The sequence below is a fragment of the Gorilla gorilla genome, chromosome 13 (genome assembly GCF_029281585.2).
Source record: "Gorilla gorilla gorilla isolate KB3781 chromosome 13, NHGRI_mGorGor1-v2.1_pri, whole genome shotgun sequence".
Lineage (NCBI taxonomy): Eukaryota > Metazoa > Chordata > Mammalia > Primates > Hominidae > Gorilla > Gorilla gorilla.
This window is the reverse complement of record NC_073237.2, coordinates 110,830,781-110,854,055: the sequence shown is the minus strand read 5'-3', so window position 1 is coordinate 110,854,055 and position 23,275 is coordinate 110,830,781. Positions and strand designations below refer to the sequence as shown.

Sequence of the window (23,275 nt, the reverse complement as noted above, 5' to 3'; positions counted from 1 at the left end):
AGGAGAGGCAGCTCAGGTTGGAAGGGATGTGTGTGAGGTAGGGTGTGTGTGTGTAGCACTATGAAGCTCACCATTAGAATAAAAGCACAGGATTTTACTTAAATCTTATTTGGGGGATTGGGTGGGTGACGACCGACTCCAGGGCACACCTGGGTGTATCTTCCCATTTTGCCTAGGGATGGGAGAGCATAGAAGAGATTTTTCTCCAAGCCACTTCAAATATGTATATTTTTAATTTGTTTTGAGATTGTAGATCCAAATGCAGTTGTAAGAAATAATACATAGACATCCCATGTACCCTTCACCCAGTTTCCCCCGATGTTGACACGATGGCAACCAGGACATTGACATTGATACAATCCACCCACCTTACTCAGATTTCACCAGTTTTATATGCGCTCATTTGTATGTGTGTTTGCGAGCGTGGGGTGTACACTTTATATAATACTTCTGAAAGTGGCTTTTCCCTTGCAATGGAGACTGGGAAGGGGTCCAGCCTGACCCATCCCTGCCACGGAGTTGACTCCGGCAGACAGCAGTCTATGCTTGTATTCGTCTCTCGCACACAGTAGGTGGCCAACGACCGTCCACATAAACCCTGGAATTTGTCATGTCAGGGCGCGTGCAGGAGGGGAGCGCCACATTGTAAGGAAGAAAACCGAGACTGAAGTGCCCAGTATTTTGGAAGCAAAAATCAAACAAACAAAAAACTTGACGATTTCCCCCCGAATTGTGAATTAGCTAGCCGGCTAACTACTCCAAAGCGATCCTGGTGCCGGCACTCGCTGCGACCGCCGAAGAGCGCTGTTTCTGAGCCCCGCTCCCGGCTCTGCCGGCGCAGTAGGGGACGCGGGGGCTCCTCCCACCCCTACCGCCGCGTTCACCCCTTTCTTCCCTGGGGCTGGACTGTTTCACCCCGTCTCCAGGCAACGGCCAGGCGCACCGGGCGGGACGTCATTTCCTGAGGAGCCCGGGGGGGAGGGGGCGGGCAGGAGGAGGGGCGAGGGGGCGGGGCCCGGGCCGGGCTGGCAACGAGACGGCGTCGGAACTCGCTGGAAGACTCGGCCCGGGTGGCTCAACAGTTCGCAAAGTCCGGGCTTGCGGCCGGGCGGCTGCCTCCCGGGGCTGCCCCGGACATGCCCCGCACCCCTTGTCGGACGCCCGCGCCGCTTCACCGCCTGCCACTCCCCGGAGTGCTCTGGGACTAGAGCGCCCTCCTCCCCAACTTCTGACTTTGGGGTCCCCCAGCCCTAGAGGAACGGGCGCCCGGCTGGGGGAGCCCCGGGCATGGTGTGACGGGGCAGTCAGGTCAGCTTTGCGGCGCCCCCAAACTCCAGCCACCCGTCGTCTCCGTGCCCTCCAGAATGTAGCTGCTGACCCCGCGCCCCCCGGACTCCAGCAGCAGTCTCCGCCACCTCCGGGCTCCAGCAGCCAACTCTCGTGTCTCTCAGGAACCCGCCGACGTCTCCGCGTCCTCCGGATTCCAGGTTCGCGACCCCCGCCGCCTTCGCGCCTCCGGGACTCTAGCAGCGGTCTCCGCGACCCCCTAGGATCCAGCCACTGTACCCGTGCTCCCCAAACCCAGGCTCCAGCCGTCGTCTCCGCGCTCCCGGGGATCCAGCTGTCGCGCCAGTACCCGCGAGGACAGCGGCACCGCCCACACCCCGCGCGCTCAGAGCCCGGCCGGGCCTCGGCGTGGAGATGAACGCGCCGCTGGACGGCCTGTCGGTGAGCTCGTCCTCCACCGGCTCGCTGGGCTCGGCGGCCGGGGCGGGCGGCGGCGGGGTCGCGGGGCTGCGGTTACTGTCTGCCAACGTGCGCCAGCTGCACCAGGCGCTGACCGCGCTGCTGAGCGAGGCGGAGCGGGAGCAGTTCACCCACTGCCTGAACGCTTACCACGCGCGCCGCAACGTCTTCGACCTGGTGCGCACCCTGCGCGTGCTGCTGGACAGTCCGGTCAAGCGGCGCCTGCTGCCCATGCTTCGTCTGGTCATCCCGCGCTCCGACCAGCTGCTCTTCGACCAATACACGGCCGAGGGCCTCTACCTGCCCGCCACCACCCCCTACAGGCAGCCCGCCTGGGGCGGCCCGGACGGCGCGGGGCCAGGGGAGGTGCGCCTGGTGAGTTTGCGGCGTGCCAAGGCCCACGAGGGCTTGGGCTTCAGCATCCGTGGGGGCTCGGAGCACGGCGTGGGCATCTACGTGTCTCTGGTGGAACCAGGCTCTCTAGCTGAGAAGGAAGGACTGCGGGTCGGGGACCAGATTCTGCGCGTCAACGACAAATCCCTGGCCCGGGTGACCCACGCGGAGGCCGTCAAGGTAAGGCTGTGGTTTGGAGAGAGTCTGGGGCAGAGTATGGACAGAGTGGCACAGCTTTTTCAGTAACTCCATGCTGTGTGTCCTTAGGTGAATCACTTGGCCTTTCTGGGCTTTTTTTTTTTTTTTAATACTTTAAAACAGGAATGTATAGCTTACGGAATAAATAGCTCTCAGGCACTGGGAACGTAGTTCTGCACAGACATGGCCCTTGCCTTTGTGAGGCTTAAAGGCTAGTGCAGGTGATAGTAACAAATACTTGAGCAAATGTGTGGTTACAATGTGTGAATAGGGCTGTGGATTATTATGAGCATTAAAAGAGATAAAATCTCTGCTTGGCATAATTAGGTGGCCTTTGCTACTGCCATTCTGTGGTTTTTTGTTTTTTGTTTTTCCCTGAAACAAAGTTTTGTTAGCTCTTAAGTGGCCTGAGGAGGCCGTTTGTGTGATCCACAGTGCACTGGCTTGACGCTGCTGTTTTTGGACCAGGTTGTGTATCCTGAAGCAAGTCACTTGCCCTCTCAGGACCTCTTGTTCTCCACTTGGAAAATGGGGCCACTGGACCAAATAAGCGGTCCCTAACCTTTTTGGAAATGAGACTCCTGCCTGAATGTCAAAAATAAATTCCCCAGCCCCTGAGAGTGTTTGTCCTTTCTGCCATCTGTTAATTGAGAAATATAACCTCATGACAACAGGCTTCCAGGGATTTAATCATGCTTTTTAAAGGAGTGTGTGTGCTTACTGATCTACAGCCCAGGGCTACTGAAAACCAGTTGGAGTATGATGGATAGTGTTGGGTCCAGGGTGGATTCATGGATCCTTTGCAGGCATTTTTCCCCCTTCCCCCCTCCCCCGACCTCCTTTGCGTACAAGAAGTGAAGAGTTTGGGGGAAAAGGGACACATGCTCTGCTTCTGCAGAGAAATGCTTCTCAGGGGGTTGGACTGTTCTGTAAACCCCCACTCCCCGCCAGCGCAGGTGTTTTGAACTCCAGCTGAGGGCCTGCTGGCTGCTGGGAAACTCTTAGGCAGCAGAGGCCCGCGACTACTTCCTCCTGAGTGCCGTTCAGTGGCCTGTGTCCAGGTGAGTCTTGAGCTGTCTCCCTGGCTGTGCACCTGATGTTGGCTTCCCTCATTTGCTTCCCAGCCCATCGACCCCTTTGGAGGAAGCCCTTGAGGCTTTCAGAAACTTCTTTGCAGCTTCTGGAAAAAGGCCGATCGGTTTATACTGCATCAGGGTGCAGTGGGCAAAGCTCGTTGTGAGTTTCCATGCAACAATTCCTCTTCCCCCTCTATCAATCTTTTCCCTTTGTTTAGCATTCCATATATTTATAAAGAAGTAGTCCATTAGCCTTGGCCTTAAAAGGTCTGGAGTTCCCAGATGATAAATTTATGCACTAAAGATACTTGATGCAAATGATCATTTGTAAATGTGGATTCAGTTTTAGTGGCAATTTAAAAAGACTTGGGTAACTTAACGGTCACAAGGTGATAAGGTGATACGCTTTGGAAAGGCTGTCAGTTACCTTGGGCATTCAAAACGCAGACTGTCCCTTCAATTTGCACCCCAGACTCAGCTGTGCCATAAAGGTCAAGCTGCTTGGCTGTGAGTTTCAGTTTACCAGCAGTGCTCCCCGCCTGCCACCCCCGCCTTCCCCCACCACCATTTCATTGAGCCCACTCCAGATCTTCTCTCTGAATCTCCCTCAGTAACACCATGGTGCTGTTAAACTGTGACTCAGAGCAGCACCAGCCTTTAGCTTGTTTGTTTACTCTTGCTGCTTCCAGAGTAAAACCTAAACTCTCCATGTCATAGTTTTTGAAGCCTGAGAATAAACCCTTGCCGGCAAGGGAGAGGTTGATAGGAGCAGAGCTGTCCTTGAAGTGTGGGAGCCTGTGGCGCAGGAGCCTGTGTGAGCTGAGCAGCTCTGTCTCTTGACTGTCATTTTCCCAACAGAGGTGGCTACATTGGCAAAATGAGCTCTTGCCCCAGGGTCACCCCACTTCTAGCCATTGCGGGACACATAACCTGCATGACACGGACCCTTTGGACCCTTCAGAAGCAACAGGCAAAATGATGGCTGCTTTGTGTTACATTAACCCCAGGAGGAAAAGAGGACAGACTTTTCTTTGGTGGGTGGAATTTAAAACGGAGGAGGCGGAACTTCTTCCCTGAGGCCATGGCACTCCTCGTGTAGTTTCAGGGACGGTTTAAAAGAACACCTGGAGAACTGTTGACACATTTCCACAAAATTAAGAGCGAAAAGCCCCTTAACTGAAAGCTGAAAGAGGCCCCAGCTTTTCTACTAGGCACAGACTGCCCTTAACCAGGATTTCTCCACGGGGAGCCGTTCTTTGTAAACTGCAGTGCTGCGAGTCACCATGTCGGGGATTTTATGGTAAAAGTACGTTACTGTTAACTGGATTTCAGACTTCATTCAAATTTCACCAGGTTTTCTGCCTATGTCCTTATTTTATTCTAGGATACCACATTGCATTTAGTAGAAGATGTGTTTTCAGTCTTAACAATATTTTTTTTTCCTGCGATGGAAGGTGGGGTGAGGGGGAGGAAGGAGATCCTCTGAGCTTCCCAAACGGAGAGATTCAGTGTGTGTGTGTGTAATAAAAATTAAATTAAATTAAATTTTAGGAATCAAGTTACCTAATAATTTATGAATAAAGGAATGTTGCAGCTTTTTAAAGAGTGGGTCGAGCAAAGTTTTTTCCACTTCTCTTTCTGATAAATCAAGCATCCATTGTTACCTGAAGCAGTTCAGTGAGGATTTGATCCTATATCCATTGGGGCTTCCACCCCTCTCTTGAAACCCATTTGCAAAATCAGCAGTGACAGGTCCAGATAAGGTAAGCCATGGACTATTTGCAATTATGTTGAAATGTTTGATTTTTGAAAAAATATCTTGAACAGGAGCCAAACTAATAATAATAAAAAAGTAGACCTTTCAAAGGTTTTTAGCCAAATGTGCTTGATAAATTGGCCAGAGAGTCCACAGACCAGGGATGCTGCCTTAGGCCCTGCTGCATACTTCCTGTGTGACCTTGGGCAAGTCACTGACCCTCTCTGGGTTCCAGGGTGGATGGGCCAGGAGCTGTCCAAGATCCCTTCCAGCTTGGACAGTCTGTGATTTGCTTGGTATGTGCTACACAGAAGGCATTTAGAATGTCTAATCTGATGTTTTCTTGTTCTTTTGAAATTGCTTTCATTTAAGGCAGAATAAGGAAAGTTGGCTAAGGATTGGGAGATGAGGATCTTGGCACTCTTGTGTAGCATCCTACTATATCAGGAAATTGATGGGTTATACACTGTACTGACGAGAGCTTGACTGCTGTCTCTTGACCCACAAACACCAACCCTGGTGCTGTTTTGGAGCAAATGAGGAAACAATAGGATTCTGGCACAAACAGCACCGCCCTGGGAGCATTCAAAATCAAATTCACTTGCTCACTTGCCTTCTGAATCTCCTGGTTATGCGGGTAGCAGAACACAGGGTAGTGGGGTACTGCTGGGATATGTGCATATATGTGTGTGTTTCATCTCAATAAAAATTAAACGGCTTCCTTATGGCCTCAGCACCCCCATGGGTGGATTCAAGGAGCATATTAGAATTGAAATATTCCAGAAGTTAAAAACTGTTGCCAGTAATTTCATTTAATTAGAGTGATCGCACCCTCCCTCCCTTTGCATAATAACCTGGAAAGAATCTGTCCATGTTAATATAAGACATTATATTTGGTCCAGCACGTTCTAAATGACACAATTGTCCTTTTCCCATTGTGCATGGTTAGCTGAAGCCATTGCAAATTATTACCTCTTCCAACTTTATGTCTGAAATGTAGCTTCTGCCCCGGTCTCGTTCCTGTGTCCAGTTTGGAAACTGTGGCACCATGGCGTGCACAGACCTTCCTCTGGCCCTGTTTTCACTCTTGGGTCCTGTGAGTCCTGCCAGCAATGACATGTAGAAAAGCTCACTTATTAATAAGCCCATTATTGAGTAGATTTGTGGCTGCTGCATATCCATTTCTTTAATTTAGTCTTGTATATTTAGTTGGCTCAAGCTGACGCTCAAGGTTTTAGAAAATTTAATGCCTAGGTAGGACAAAATCCTCTTTCATCTGGTTATTTACTCTTTAAATCAAAGAAGCATTTTGTAGGATGGAAGAGAATGCCCTTAAAAAAATCTGTATTTTGATAGAAAATTCTTGCCTCCTGACTTGAAGCTGGACATGAAAGAGATATAGAATCTCACCAGCGCTAGTGTCTTGTTTTCCTGTCATTCTCCTCTGCTGACAAACCCAGCGTTGTTTATTACTTGCCATCAATTCATCAGTTGGTTGGAGCTGCAAAGATAAGTGTGATTCTTTAACCCCCCGACCAATTGGATTGTGCGTGTGTTGCTGCTTTCCAACTCTGCCTGCCGGCAGCCGCACCGGCGGTACACAGCCTGCCTGCACCTGTCAGTGCCTGCAGCCCCTCGCTCATGTGCCTCACTGCTCAAGCTTGAAGCACATGTACAGTCTCCTCAGAGTCATAATCCCCCCTCCATCCTGCAAAGGGCTTTGCACCGAAGCAGGCGTCCATAGGGGATTAGGCTCCAACTGGTGATTTCTTGCAAGGTTCTTTTATGACCTGGAAGGGAAGCCTTTGGTTTACCCTTCTCAGGGACCCCAGACTAATCCTCAGCCAGGACCAGCGAATCTGATTGGAAAGAATGACATTAAATGGCTAGAGGTATCTGGAGGTTGAAATACAAATCTTTCAAACTGACTTCTTTTTTAAATTCCTGAGGAAGAATCTGATATTAACTCTGAACTCACACAGACTTCTAATCATGCCCCAGGGTAGGGGTGATTTTTAAGATTTTGTGCTGCTGACATTGGCCTTTTACTGTTAAAGCCTGGCAAGCGGAAAGGGTGCAGAGAATAGGAATCACTCTCTCTCCATTCTTTTTCCGTGCGTTCCTGATGTCAGCTGCAGGAAGCAGCATCATGGGGCAAGTGCACTTGTGGTTATTTATTTTTTCAATAGACTATTTATTAAAGCAGTTTTCGGTTCACAGCAAAATTGAACAGAAGATACAGAGATTTCCCATATAGTGGACACATGCCAGCCGCCCCCATTATCAACAATTGATGAACCTACATTGATACATCATTGTCACCTGGAGTATGTAATTTACATTGCACTTGCACTTTACTTTATTGGAAGCCTTTTGGGAACAGGGGAGACTGACATTAACGATTACCTACTATGTGCTGGGTGCTTTGTCCCTCCTGTTCCCTTTAACCTTCCCCAGGGGAGGCAGGCAGGTGAGGAGGGTCATGCTCAAGGAGATGGAACTGGGGAGCTCAAGGTCCCCATTGGGATTAGGAACCAAGTGGCCTCCCTGCTTGGACCCCAGCCCAAGGATTTTGTAGTCAGCCTCCTGGAAGACAATGCCAGCCAGTCCCCTTACTAGAAAGTGTGGCAGATGTCACATTTTGTACTTGACATTTGAGGGCCTTTTAAGAACCACCCAGAGACTTCACTTTACTAAGGTCGGGGGGCGGTCTGAGACCTACATATCAAGGGAGAGTGGTGTATTTCAGCCTGTTCTATCGTGGAGTAGAGACATGCATCCATACATTCTCTGAGCAGTGCTTACCACACAGAGGCCTGTGGCTGATACTTGGACATCAGAGATGAATAGGACATGACCTCTGTCCTTGGGGGATAGAGACGCATCCGTGGCCACAGGTCACCCAGCATTTACAGTGCTGTGACATTCTCATGCTTCTGCATCCCTGCCACCCTCTCTGAAGTAGTACCCCTACCTGCCCACTCCTCTATCCTTTTGCCTGGCTTTAGTGTCCTGCAGCCCATTTGTCACTACTAAAAGGAAATTTCTTTATGTCTTTTAATGGTCTGCCGCCCCCATTACAAGTTTGCTCCAGGATAACCAAGATTTGATCTGCCTTGCTCATTCACGCATCCCCAGCTCCCGGCACACAGTAGGTGCTTTAATATATAAATAAATATTTGCCGAATGAATGGAATGATCTTGCTCCTAACCCAGCGCTAGTGAATTCAGAATTCCCCAGCTCCTGAGAGTGAGATCTGAAGGAAGTCTGTGTATGGCAGCGTTGTGGGTGCTAGACAAAAACACTGAAAAAAGCCACAGGCTCTAGTGTGCGCTTTACCACCAAGCTGGCTTTGTGGCCGTGGGCAGTTCACGTGACATCTCTGAACCTCAGTCTTTGGAGCTGTGAAATGGGCATAACTACCTCCCACCTGCCTCCTTCCCAGGTGGCTGTGGGGAGCAAATGACTACTAGGTGTGGCAACATTTGGAACCCTCTGCTATTTGAGTGTAAGGCCTTTAAAAAAAAATGTGGTCTGTGCCTGGATACTCAATGGCTTTTCTCCTCCCCGGAAGCCCAGAGCCACTCTACAAGACCCTTTCAGCTAGTTCATTTGTCACTTTGCTCTTAATTTTCAAACCGCATCTCCAGAAGTGGGTTATTTCAGCAGCCTGATTGTGTCTTTGATTCCAAAATAGAATCATTTATGCATTCTGAAGCAATCAATGAACCAATTTTGGGTGAGATGTATCTTCTGGCTTTTGGGCTTCTTTCTTTTTTTTTTTCTTTTTCTTTCTTTTTTTTTTAAAAAACAAAAAACAAAAACCGTTCAGGTTTCTAGAAACCCAGCATTTTGGGTGAAGGCCAAGTTTCCAGTAACCACACATATGCTTAAAAGCTGCTTTATTCTCTGAGCATGCATAAATGGATTTATTTTTTCTTCCTTTACAGTCCCAGCACCTTTGGCTCCTTCCCCGTTTGAGAATTTGTGTTCCTTTTGCTAAATTGGCTGTGGCTTTGCTTCAGTTAGCAGCCAGTTTCGTCATGATTTTTTTTATCTCCACCTGAGTTTCCTAATATCAGCATCCTGTCAACTCTGTATGCAAAGCAAATATATCAGCCTTCCATAAACAGGTCCCCAAATGTCCTCTTTCCTGGATTCTAAAGCTGTAGGCTGCAGGGAAGAACAGAGTAAAATGATATAAAAAAGGGTATTCCCAAATACCTGTGTGTTAGAGCCTTAGAAGTGGTAATTTACAATGTTAGCTTGCTTAGGAATTAACAAACTCCCCAGCCAGGCCTTAACCATGCTAAAGTTCGGGAAACACTGTCTTCCTTTAGGATTCCTCCATCCCCAACACTGTTTATCCCCATAAAGACTTGACCAGAGAGGTGAACCTTTCCTGTCCCCGTCCTTAACTATCTTGCAGCAAGATTCCACTTGTGTAAGGTCAACTGATGTACTGGAAAATCTGAGGAAGGGTGGTATGTACCCAAGAGGTTAGAGATGGGTTTTGGAGATGGACCTGGTTTCATCTGACAGTGTAACTTGGCTGTGACCTTGGGCAGGTCCCTTTGCCTTTCTGTTACTCAGATATCCTACCACCAAACCTGGCCCATAGTCCTCACAAACATGTCATTGTTGCTGTTGAACATCAAAAGTCTGGAAAATACGGCAGTGGAGGTCCCGCTGCAAGCATTGTAATGAAAAATGGCATGGACTGCCTTCGCTTGTCTTTGAAAGTCTGCTGTTATGCCTGCTTAGTTTTTTTGCTTGTTTGTTTGTTTGGTTGGATTTTTTTAGGTGGCATTGGAAGAAAATACTGGACTCAGGGCCCATGTGATCCACTGTAGCTGTTTGAATTGCAGTCATTTACTGAATGTAGTCAATATCCCCACATAGACAGAGTTTCTTTAAAAACGTAATTGCTCCTATCTGGCTTTTGGCATCGGCATTTTTGCTTTATAGCAGTAATAAAGCCTGCTGGTTGAATAGAATTCTGTGTCCCCCCACCGTCCCTTCTGATTATGTGTGAGGCCTTATAACAATGTAGGTGGCATACCAGACAGTTGCATGACCCAGAGTGTGACAGCATTGTCCCCTGGATCAGCTGCATCCATAACTTTGTTTCCCAGCAACCTTCCCTGATGGCCTCCCCAGGGACCCTGATGAGGAGGGAGAGGAGGTGGCTGTTTTTAGAGCCCATTAAAGCAATTAATGCAGGTGAAATTGGTGATTTGTTAACATGGGCTTTTGCACTTAAAAAAAAAACCCTGTAATTTATTTGAGCTACATCTGAAAAGGTGTACAAAGTCTCATTAAGAGGTTTCTGATTAAGAAAAGAAACGTGGTCCAGCTTTCAGAAATTAACCTCCCATGTGGATAGGAAAACTTTGAAAGTCAGGGGAGGGATTTTCCTTCCGCCATGTCCATCCTCCTGTCCCTGGACGGAGGGGTGGCATCCTTTGTAGTGTTTGGACCCAGTGTACCCTTTTCCTTTTCTTCATCTCTTTCCTTCTGCCTCCCTCCTCTTTCTCTTTAGAGAATCATACATTTCTCCCACATTTTCCCTGACTCTCTTGAGCCCCTCTCCTCCTGCGAGTCCTTCCAATCCTGAGATTTTTAAGTCTGCTTCTCAGGTCCACATACATGTACAGCTCTCCCTCAAATTCCTCTTTCCCAAATGTCTGCATCTCCACCCATCTTCTAGCCTTGTTGTCTCTGCACAGGATCTGTGCCTCCTTTTAGTGTATTTATCTATTTTTTAATTGCCTTCTCGTTGTGCTTTCTCTCGCTCTTAAATTGTGGATATTTCCCCTGCTCTTGTTCCCCACTTTCTCCCACTTGAGTATTGCACCAGCCCCAGGGAGGCTGGACTCTCCAGGCTTTACTTCTTTCCAGTACTTCTCAGACCACACCTCCCTCTTCCCCGTCACCACCATCGCCACCAGCACTGCCGAACTGTAGCATCCTCCTGGCCAGCCTGTCTGTCTCCTGTCTTGCTCGTCTGCCCACCGGTCTGATGTCCATCCTGGTGACCGGGTACACTCTCTAAATACATATCTCATCAAGCCGTGCCCTGCCTACAACCCTGCTCTTGAGCTGGGAGCCTGCAGGGCAGACACCAAGCTCCTCAACCTGGTGTTTGGGCTGCCCATGCTCTGATCTTTACCAGCAGTCCTGTTCCCCAAGTTGTGTCCATTCTTGGCCAAGCAAGCAACATACCCTCCTCTGAAGCAAGGCTTTCACTCTCTCCACCTGTTGACACCACTTATCCTGTTAGGTGCAACCTCAGTATGTCCTCTCCAGAGGACCTGCCTGCTCACCTCTGCCGCTGTCCCCATCCTGAGGAGCCTGCTCTTCCCTCCTGAAACCTGCCCCCCCCCTCAGTGTCATGGCCTTTCTCACTTCTGTCATGACACAGATAATGCATTTCTTGGTGTTTTCTTTTCTTTGTTGCTCATTGTATGATAATAACCTTTGATAGAGGGCTTAGAATGAGCCAGACACTGTTTTCAGTGTATGTGTATAAACTCACTTAAGCCTCATAATCACCCTGTGAAGTTCAAGTAGGTATCGTTTTCGTCACTTTGTTTTCCAAAATCGCCAAGAGTTTGTCACTTGCCAGTCATCCCAAAGGTGGAAAGTGACAGAGCCAGGATTTACACCTAGGTTTTGTTGACTTGAGGGATTGCGTCTTTGCCCCAACAGCAGAGAGAAGGGATGCCCCACAGTGCTCGAGCCTGATCTCTGAAGCCCTGGGTTTCCAAGACTGGCTCTGCCACTTTCTAACTGTGGGGCCTTGAACCAGCTTCCTAACCTCTCTGATTCTCAGATTCCTCTTCAGTGAAATTGTGATGGGAATAATAGTAAAGTAGCAGACAAGTTGCTTACCTTCTCTGTTCAGGTTTCCTCATCTCTAAAATGGGGATACTGATGGTTATGCAGACGATGTGTTAAAGCACTGGGTGCATCTGTTGGTCTGAACATTTGATGATCATTTACCATGTTCAAACTCCTGTGTTGGGATCTGTTTTCCTACCAGATGCTGCTCTTCCTGGCAATGTAGAAGGTACAAAACAGATAACATGCACAAGATGTTTACAGTACTTAGCGCACTAAAAAATATCACCACCACTGGGAATCTTCTGTGACATCACAAGCTCTGTGTGGGTTTCATGTAAATCCCCCACTGACACTTCACCATACCCCCCCGGGAGAGGACTCTGAGAACTGGAAGAGGAGGTGACCCATCACGGGCACACAGTCGGGGTGGTGGGACTAGGATTTAAACCCAGGTATTCTGGCCTCCAAAGTGCATGCTCATTGCCAGGGCTCTCAGCTGGCTGCTAACGGAGAAGCACGGCATACAGCCCAGCATGGTGCTGGCAAGAGCAGGAGTTCAGTAAATGTGCGTTTCCTCCCTGAGTTTTTTCCTAGTGGAAATGGCTTTGTAGCTATTTGATGAGAAAACCTAGGCTGCAGCTTCCCTGTTCTCCCCTGGGCACACTGTATGCATTTTATTGACTAGATTTCAGGGACAGAGGTGGCATTGGGCACTTTTTCCTTTTTGTTTTTTTTCTTTTTCCTCTCTCTTATCTCTCTCACCGTGCCTTGACCTTTGTCAGGTTTTTATTTTGTACGTTGTCTGTGGAAATTCCCTGATAGATAACTGGTGACTTGTGAAATTATCTCATTGAATGGCGGAGTCTCTGAATTTGTCTACACTGCCTGATCAGCACACTTCAAGGATGAGAGGAGGGTCTCTCTCCTGGGCCTCATGTGAAAGGCTGGTGGTCATTAACTCTGCTGTCACAGACTGGACAAGTTAAAGGGGCATTTTGTTTGGTCATAGGAAACAAATGGAATAGAGGAATTTGTCTAGGCTGTTAAATAAAACGTTTTTTCTCCCCACCCCCCCCACCCCCACTTTTTTTTTTTTTTTTTTAAAAAGATAGGGTCTTATTCTGTTGGCCAGGCTGGAGTGCAGTGGCGCGATAACAGCTCTCTGCAGCTTTGAACTCCTGGGCTCAAGTGATCTGCTTGCCTCAGCCTCCCAAGGAGCTGGGACTACAGGTGTGCACCACCACACCTGGCTAATTGTGTTTATTTTTGGTAGAGATGAGGTCTCACTGTGTCGCCCAGGCTGGTCTCAAACTTCTGGGCTCAAGTGATTCTCTTACCTCAGCCTCTCAAAACACTGGGATTACAGGCGTGAGCCACTGTGCCCGGCCTCTTTATTTTGATTACCTAACATATATGGACTTAATTGTTTTTCTTTTTTTTGAGATAGGGCCTTGCTCAGTCACCCGGGCTGGAGTGCTGTGGTGCGATCCTGGCTCACTGCAGCCTCAACTTTCCAAGCTCAAGCAATTCTCCTGCCTCAGCCTCCCGAGTAGCTGGGACTACAGGCTTGCGCCACCATGCCCAGCATGGTGTGTATATATATTTGTGTGTGTGTGTGTGTGTGTTTTTCTTTTGTAGACGTGGGGTTTCACCATGTTGCGCAGGCTGGTCGTGAGCTCCTGGGCTCAAGCAATCCACCCACCTCCGCCTCCCAAACTGCTGGGACTACAGGTGTGAGTCACCACGCTGAGCCTGGACTTAATTTTTAAAACTTGAAAACTTCAGAAAAACGCCAAAAGACCCTCCCCAAGTCAGTAATAATTGTACCCACTCTCCTGCCAGAAATAATCACTATTGACAATTAGAGTACCCTGTGTGCATCTGTGTATGCATTTATATTGGGAATTCTTCTCAAAGCTGCCATTCTGAGCATCGTTATCTAGCCTATTCGTTACACCAAGCGATGTATGATGACTGTGTTCCCACCTTGATAAATGTTTCCACACTGTGATTTTTTAATGATTGCATAATATATCGTAGTGAAGAGGTACGTGATTTATTTAACTAATTTCTTCTTGTTAGACAGTTTGTTTTTTAATATTATCCATATTGCTGCTTTAGACATCCCTGCACATTCATCTTTAAGCACATTTCTAACAATTCCTTGGGCTGTCTTTCTAGAGGTGGCATTGGCTCGGGGGAGAGGCGCAATTTTAAAGCTTCTGATTAACTGTTGCCAGACTGCCCCTGGGACGGAATTTGTTTTGTATATTCCCTCCCACCAGCGTTTAACAGCAGTTGATGCTCTTCATTTTTCTCCAGCCATGCCAACACTGGGTATTATATTTCTTTTCCATTTTTATCAATCTGTTAGACAAAAAGGTATCCTGTTTTAATTTACATAACTTAAATAGTGAAGTTAAGCTCTTTTTTTTTTTTTTCGAATTACAAAGCTACTTTTAATACTTTGGGGTGAGCGCCACAGGAATAAAAAGCACTGGGAAGGGGTAACCTTGTCACCCCGGGAATGACCCAGGAGGAGAGAGGCCACCTGAAGGGGGAAGGAAGCACAAAAGGGACCCGCTGCAGACTCAGGGCAAAGGGAAGCCATCAGGGCTGGGACTTGTGGGCCCTGCAGGAGGAGACGCAGGCGTGGTGGGACTGGCTCCAGGCACTCAGGCAAAGGGCAGGAGGGTTGGACACGAAGCACAAAGCTACTTGGGTTCCTGCTGCTTCTCGTTTGCCTTTTTCTGCTTCTGCTGCATAATCTCCGAGTCCCTCTGTTTGCGGGTGGCGGCAGAAAGCCTGTCATCTTGGTGCTTTCCCTTAACCGAGGCGCGCTCTGCTTTTTCATACTCTTCTGGTGGGGAGCTCTTGCTGGTTACCACAGGTCATGGTGATGGCAGCGGCTCCGACCTGCCTCCGTTGCATCCCCTCATTCTGTCCTATGTTGCAGTGAAGTTAAACTCTTTTACATGTTTATTGTTTGTGTGTGTGTTCATGTATTTACACGTATATATTTCGTGCATAACTGACTGATATCCTATGCCCATTTATCAGAAGAGTTTTGCATTTCAGTGTCATCAAATCTATCATTATTTTTCAGACATCGGCTGAGTAGGTTTTTAGGAAATGGTTGATTAATCCACCTTGAATTCAGATTTTTCATCTGAGCTTGAATTAAATTGGAAGCCCTTCACCTTTTCAACTGAGAATTGTCAGAAAGTGATGAGGCACAGGGATATCAAGAGTCTGGGAGGAGACTAAATCCCATCAACGTATCTATTCATGGAATGAGAAAACGATATGGATATAAACAGATATTCCTGATGGATCTCTGTGCTTCGGACATCAATCCCAGACAACAAAATGCGCCATTGCAAACCCATTGGGGCTCATCTTGAGTGAATATATTTATGACTCTGAGAATCTTGTTCTTCCTTAAAGAAAAAAAAAGAATAAACAGACAAAACTTAAAAGAACATTTATAAAGCAATTTACTTAAATTATAACAGACTAAAAGCCAGGCTTTGAGGATAATTGAAGAATTGCACTAAAGGGGAATCAATATCTTTCTGGAATCTGTTCTGTCCTTATGAGTTGTTTTGCAAAGGGGTGGACAGCCTATCTGTCACTTTGTTGCATATTTCTTGTAGCATTATTCCCAAGGTCAGGATTTTATCCCTCTCTTTGAAGGTTTATGTTTTTTTCTTTTCACACAGCCTTAACTCACCCAGACATTTAGAAGCAATGACAGTGGAGAGCAGGGACTTTAAAATGTCAGGTCTTTCTTCCAGCCTCTGAGATCCCGGCATTCCCAGCATGGAAGCAAAGGTTTCCTTCTGCATCCTTACATTGAACCCTCAGAGAAGGTCAAACTCTTAAAGAAAAGAGGGTGGAAGGAATGAACAGTTGGTTTTTATATCTTTTTTTTTAAAAAACTTTTTCTTTAAATGTTCTTCTTTCCTTAAATACTCTCCTATCCAGCCGTTGGTTTTTAAAAACCTACTTCGTGAGGCCCAAATTAAAGGCATATTTAAATAGCATTAAAGAAAACCAGAAAAGGGGAGAAGACACCCACGTTCCCATCCTTCTAACTGGACATCATACATTTCTCTGCCATCTCCCCTGGCCTTTATCCTTGTGTATTCACATTTCCTCAATTGTCGAATCACCTGCTTCCTTGCATTTCTTTTTGACATATGTTGTCATTTCGTTTAATGATCCTTATGTTGAGGGGCATTTCAGGGATGGGGTCTTGGATGAGTTCACACCAGTGCTCTGTGGTCCACTCGTTTTACCCTGGGATGCAGCAGCTCAAGGAAGCGAGGTGGCCGCACAGAGCCGGAGCAGATGGACCATGTCGTGGCATGGCTGTGTCGCGGGTCCTGGCTCCCTGATGAGCACAAAGATGCTGAGGATGCTACTGTGAAGCCACAGTTCTTTGAGAAACAGAATTCTTACCACACCATTGCCCAGTTACGTCATCATTCCAAAATAATGTAAGAATAACAATTTTTGGACTTTTGTTTAAGAGAATGTTTACAAATGACATGTGTTCTTAGACCAAACTCAATAGCTGCAGAGCCTTTCTATAGAGTGGAGGGAGAGAGGTAGGAGGAGAAAGCAGAATGATTGCCCAAGCATCTGTAAAAAGGATCTCCATCTCCAGCTGCATAGAAAAGGTATCTAATTCTAGAAATGTGCTTAGATTTTAGTGTTTATTCACTCAGCAGTGGTTTTATTGAGCATCTACCATGTGAATGGTGTAGTTTAACCCCCGCTTTAAACTTTACATATCTCATTTGCTTATTTGCTAATACATTTATAATTAATATTCTTACTTAAGTCAAAAGTAATTAACCTGAAAAGCACTTCATTGAAAAGGTAGAGGAATCAGAAGTGATCTTGGAAAGTGTGTGTGTGTGCGCACTTGTGTGTGCATGTGCGTGTGTGTGTATGTGTGTGTGGTGCCTTTGATAGGAACAGTATTTATATTGAAATTGAATTCTGAGCCCCCTAGCAACCAAGGCAAAAGGAGAAATTAATGGATTATTTCCATTCTACTAGAGAAATCATTGGTAACTTCAGGAGAGGTAAATTTCCTTATTGGTGTTCAATTCCAAGAAGAAAACATCCTTTCATTTCTTCACTGTCTCTTTATGTGGAATCTCTTACCATCTCCTATGTTTTCTATTTATTGATACATCTCTGATCAAGCCACAACAATTTCTTGCCTTCCTGGTCAACTGAGAAGAGTGTAGATAATAAAATAATCATTTGCATAAGTAAGTATGTTGAGATATGTACTTTCAGGGACAGAGCATCACGTGCAAAGGCCTGAAGTGGAAAAGAGCTTGGAGTACTTGATCCTATAAGAAAGCTCAGGTGGCAGGGCAGGAGATGAGGCTGGCCAGGCATCAGGACCAGGCGCACAGGCCCAAGATGCACCATGGGGAGTTTTATAGCAGAAGCAATGGGGAGAGTTTGGGGCAGGGAAGGGTCAGAGTCCACGTATGTTTTATAAGGATTCTCTGGTTGCTCTGCAGTGACTGGGCTGAGAGAGGAGGCTGGGAAGCTGTTGCAGTTAGTGGTCCCTGTAAGAGGTAATTAACACAAATGAAAATGGTACAGATGGAAGGAGCTTGGAAGACAGAGTGCTAATTAGGGTTTTACTTTCTCATGACATTAAAATATGCTACTGGGGCAGAGTCCGCATCACCAATTTCTGTCCTCCCTCAAAGCAGGGCTAAATGGGAAGGGACTTTCCAGTCCATATGGCTGGACACAGCACCTGCTCGGGGTTAAAGACCCTAAGGGACTTTCTTTTGTTTACATCCTGTGAGGCCCATGTCCTTTTTCAAAACCCTCCCCTGTCTGTCTTGGGCCAAGGTGTAGGATTGGCCTGGTGTTTAAGGGGGTGTGAATCCCCTTAAACTGCTGGTGAGAGGGCAATGGAGAGAAGCGAGGAGAGAGGTATAAAAGCCCTGCCTTTTATCTTCTGTGACCGTGCATAGACACTTCACCACCTAGAATCGCTTTCCTCATCTGTGCAGTGGGAAGAATAAAATGTGACACCATCACTGTAATTTTGCTGTTACTAATGCTACCCACTATTTGCCAAGCACCTCCTGTGTGCCCTGCCCAGTGCAAGATGCTTTGTGCACATTTTCTCATTGGCCCTCATTCAGTTTACATGACAGCTCCATGAGCATAGGCGTTATGGCCCCTTTTAATAGGTGGGAACACTGAGGCCAGAGAAGTTAAGTAACTTGTCTGAAGTCTCATAGCTAGGAAGGGGTTGAACACTGTTTGAGAATGGCTTTCTAGCAACTGTACCTTCCACTGGAAAACCCTTTTGAGGGAGTTCGCACGCTAAGACACCACCAGGTTACCCTTTTCATTTTGGTGCTTTGCAGTGCTTTAGGGCCTAAGATTTAGCCCCCAGATGATTGGAAGATAGAGCCAAGATTTGGCTAAACTGGGAGCTTTTTGGAAACTGTGGAAGAAAGCACGAAGGAGTGTGGATCTCTCCACCAGAGTGAGCACTGCCTTGGGAGAAGGACATTGCGAGTCCTCCACCCAGCCCTATCCACATTGTCAGGGGAATTCAGGTCCTCTGTAGGCCCAGATGGCGTAGTGCTTCCCCCTGCAGGTAGATACAGGAACTACAAAAGGGATAAGGCATGCCCCAGGGGACACTCTGGCAAAGAAAGGTGATTGTCTGTGAATAAAGACTCACTGCCTGTGGCTTCAGGAATTCCATTTTTCTCTAGTTTAGGGAATTAGATGCATGTATGCCCCAAGATGGCACATAGAAAGATGTTCATCGCAGGTGATGGTGCTAGCAAAAAATGAGAAACGCGCTAAATGTCCATTGATAGGAGAATGAGAATTCGGTAGTGGTGAGTCCCTTCCAGGGAATGGGATGGAGTATTGGAAGAGATGAGCTTTATGTCATTGAACTGGTAAGAAAAGATCTTCAAAATACATTTTCAGTGGAAAAAAAGATGGAGCAGAAAATGTTCAGTTGTGAGTTGATTTATGTAATCAGATGATAAGCTTGTATATGTATATATACGTGTTTATAAAGTACAAGAGCAAGTCAGGAAGGGCAGACATCAACACATATCGGTTGTTACCATGGGTGGTGGGTTGAGACTTCCACTCTGGGTTCTGGGTACTGAGTTCTCTACAGTACCCAGAATTTCTTGTTGTTAGACAAAAAAAAAAAAAAATTTTTTTTTTTGGTATCTCTTACCTAGGTTCCAGGTGCTAAACCTTTTATATATATATTGACTAATTTAATAATCAGAACTACCCTGTGAGATAATACCTATGTTATTTCTCTCTCTCTCTCTTTTTTTTTTTTTTTTTTTTTGCCTGGGAAGCTGGGGCACAGATTGGGTAAGTAACTTGCCCAAGGTTACTGTTGGCAGGTGGCAGAGCTAGGATGGAATTCCTACAGCCTACCTCCAGGGCTGTGGCTCTTAACCACACTTTCTTCACTTGTCTCTCCAAATTCCATGTGTATCTAATGTGTCTGTGCTCACATTAAAGTGGAGAAGTGTGGTCTGCCTGACTACTGATCTGAAAGAGCACTGCTCTGTGTCCTAATTTGAACAGATTCCTGAGGCTATCTGCATATAGAAAACTCATTAAATATCTTGTTCAATGATGAATGAATGGATGGTTGGCTAAACGAGTGAAAAGGAGCAGGGAGAGGTTCTAAAGGAAATAGAACATGTAATGTGCCTCAAGGAACTTGTCTTGTAGTCTTGAAGACAAGATCACGAATGTGACTCAGAGCCTGTGGTATAGATGGCAGCACAATCACAGAAGTGTGCTGGATGCTCTTGGAGGACAGAGTCAGCCACAATCTGGGAAGCTTTTCTGGAGGTCGTGGGAAAGGAGCTGAGTGTTGAAGGCAGCGCAGATACTAGGAAATGTGGATTAAAGAAGGATGTTTCTTAAAAAGAAGAAAGTTGGGGGACACGTGTTTGTGTCCATATAGATTCGAGGTTTAGAGAATTTCTGGGACCTGTGTTTGGGAGAAGGAACTGGTAGCCTCAGGAAGGGAATTAGCATGCATTTAGTACCTACCATGTGCTAGGTACTGTATACGTAGTTTACAGTTTCTTAAATCTTTTCAACAGTTGCTTTTAATTTTATTATTATTTTGAGACAGAATCTCGTGGTGTTGCCCCAGCTGGAGTGCAGTGGCTCGATCATAGCTCACTGTAGTCTCGATCTTTTGGGCTCAAGCAAACCTCCCAACTCAGCCTCCTGAGTAGCTAGGACTGCAGGTGCGCACCATTATGCCTGGATAATTTTAAATTAAAAAAAATTTTTTTTGTGGTATCTCACCATGTTGTCCAGGCTACTCTTGAACTCCTGGCCTCAAGTAATCCTCCTGCCTCTGTCTCCCAAAGTGCTGGGATTGCAGGCCTGAGCCGCTGTGCCCAGGCAACAATTGATATTTATATACTTATTTATTTAGAGACGGAGTCTCGCTCTGTAGCTCAGGCTGTAGTGCAGTGGTGCAATCTTGGCTCATGGTAACCTCCGCCTCCTGGGGTCAAGCAATTCTTCTGCCTCAGCCTCCTGAGTAGCTGGGATTACAGCCACCCGCCACCATGCCCGGCTAATTTTTTGTATTTTTAGTAGAGACGTGGTTTCACCATGTTGGCCAGGCTGGCCTCGAACTCCTGACTTCAGGTGATCCACCCGCCTCGGCCTCCCAAAGTGCTGGGATTACAGGCATGAGCCACTGCGCCTGACCAGCAGTTGCTTTTTAAATATAGAAACAGGCACAGAGAGTTTAGGTAATTTGCTCAGTGTCACACAGCAAGTCATCTACAGAGCCAACACCATTGTCCGGTGTGTCTGAACACACAAAGCCCCAGCTAGGCAAGGTGCAGCTGCGAAGGGCAGGCATGCATAATTTTTTCCTTCCTTCTGGGTCACTAACCTGGGTCTTAGACCAGTTCTCCTTCCTGTTGTTGAGTCTCTGTTTCTGAAAAGAGAAAACCTTGCCCTTTGAGGTCTGCACCCTGAAATAAGCTGGGTGACTCATCATTACGTGTCTTTGCTTGAGACTTTTTTGGAATACCTCTGTTGCACGTGCTCCTCAGCACAGTGATCTGATAGTCTTGTGACCTTGAGGTCCACCCCATGCTTGCCTTTGGTGTATGGTTTTGAACACAGAAGCGTGTGTGCGTCTGCCGTGTGAACACATCCCATTAGTCCCCCTACACTGTGACCCTCTCCAGTCTATTTCTCACTCCTCTGCTAAGCAGAGAATCATGTCAGCCTGGTCTATGATTTTGGGGTTTCAGAGTTGGCTCCAAAGAGCTGAGTGAGGCAAATTTGCCTCCTGAGAGCATTAATCCAAGTAGCAAGTTATTAAGTTTGAAGACATACACATATAATTTACATTTCCATAATCATAACGTGCTACCGGAATAGTCATCTGGTGATGGATAGTATCTTAGTCGTGCCATCTGCTGGGTCAGATCGAGATTTCTCTATGATTTGAGTTGGTGGAATGCCCCAGGGTCAGGTTTCACCAGTAAACACGTGATAACAAGTATGGGAACACAGCACTCTAATGACCATCCCTGCATGCGGTGGACTCTCCCCAGATCTCGCAATTTTCCTTTTCAGCCGTAGCTCATTGAATTCCTCAGTGATAGGCATTGTGCTAATAGGGCTCCTCTAAGTAAAGAGAAAGGAGAATGGTGATCTTCATTTTGCAGGAGAGAAAATAGAAGAACAGAGAGGTTTGGTAACTTGTGTGAGGTGGCACAGCTAATATGCCATTGATTCAGGAAGACTGGTGGATCCTGTGGAGCTGTCATGGCTAGAGAGGGGTGTGGTTGATGGAGAGTCACCAGCGCGCAGATGGACGTGTTGGATGTGACTTACCACCTACAGGCAGCTTCCTACAAAGAACAAGGACACAGCCATGGCCTCAGAGGGGCAGCCCTCTGGCCTTCAAGTCCTGTCAAAATCTCCTGCTGCTGCTGATAGTGCCGAGTTGGGGTGTGCATCCTGCCATAACTGAGATGCTCCAATTGTCCTTCTGCTGTTTTCTTAAACCCTGTGGAACCTCAGAGCCCCCAGGCTCTGGATCTGGTTCAGTGACCTGGTAGCAACGCCAGCCAGCATAGCTCAAGTGCTCACTGCTGGGATGGGAGAAACTGAGGACAGTTTTCCAGGCCCAGAAGTCAGGTGCCCATAGGTGCAACCCTCAGCCTGCCTGGAGTTATCCCTGGGTGTCCCAGAGCCCCTGATCTCTCTACTTTAATGACCTGTGACCACCATGAGAGCAAATACAGTCTTTCCTTCTAAATACAGCCCTGAATCAGAAAGACATAGAAGTTTAACTTGGGACAGGATCTTAGCAAACAGGTCCAACCTGCTCATTGCCAGAGGGCAAAACCAAGACCTAGCAAGGGGAGAAGTAACCCTAGGACACCCACCAAGCTAATGGCACAACAGGGACCTGCTGGGTCTCTGTCTCACAGGCTCAAGCTCTGCTGCCTAAGGCTACTTGCTCTGTAGGCTGCTCTGGTGAGAGAAGTGAAATGAGTGGTCTGGTGCACGTAACCATGGGTGAGGATCTCGGGATCCCCCAGGTGGCCTGAGCCTCAGGGATCAAGGTAGCAATGGTGGGTGAGTTTGAAAGGCTGGCAGGGTGGCTACAGGGGAAAAAACATTACCAGCTTTGTTTAGGAGATAATTCTCCTGTTTAATGATGCCCGTTAAAATAAGCAAGCAATGGTTTGTAGAGATGGAGACAAGAAGGCAGTAGGAGCAGAGACCGTCCTCTTCCCCTTCCCCACACATTTTAGTGGCATTAAACAGCAATGGATGGAGCTGTTCCTGCAGGATTCTGATGGCCACTGCACCAAGACCATATCCCAAGAGCCTGCGTAGATGTTGAAAGTCTGTCTCAGGAATCTTGTTTATCATCAATTTCGCCAGAAATATAAAAAAGCAGTAGAGGATGATGATTTTCTTGCTCTCCAACACCCAGAAAAAGCCCATATTTATCCCTAAAGAATAGTCATTATCAGAGGTAGATGAATGGTCTACGCTTGAGTGGCTGTCTGAGTTTCTAATCTCAGAGTCCTGTGATGGGGAAACTGAGGCGCAGAGGGGTAGGAGACCCAGGGCTGGCCTCCTGCGTCCTGGGCTGTGCCTCTTGTACTCCTGAACCCTATGTTTCCCTTCCCATCTGGGGGCTTCAGGGTC

The 23,275-nt window shown here is 47.1% G+C and overlaps 1 protein-coding gene and 1 pseudogene across 7 annotated transcripts in view; one reads left to right on the top strand and one right to left on the bottom strand.

Annotated features, from left to right (window-relative positions):
• The first annotated feature begins 222 nt into the window (after nt 1-222).
• Nucleotides 223-23,275, top strand: part of WHRN (whirlin) — a 102,969-nt gene continuing 79,916 nt past the window's right edge. For 5 of the 7 annotated variants that reach the window (XM_019034078.4, XM_063696715.1, XM_019034079.4 and 2 more), the window contains exon 1: nt 223-2,319. In XM_019034078.4, the coding sequence (XP_018889623.3) occupies nt 1,702-2,319 (618 nt within the window). In that variant the 5' untranslated portion in view covers nt 223-1,701. The remainder of the gene's footprint in view (nt 2,320-23,275) is intronic. The other 2 variants (XM_063696714.1, XM_063696712.1) reach the window with 1 other exon arrangement.
• On the bottom strand, nt 14,692-14,911 carry LOC101138866 (small EDRK-rich factor 2-like; annotated as a pseudogene).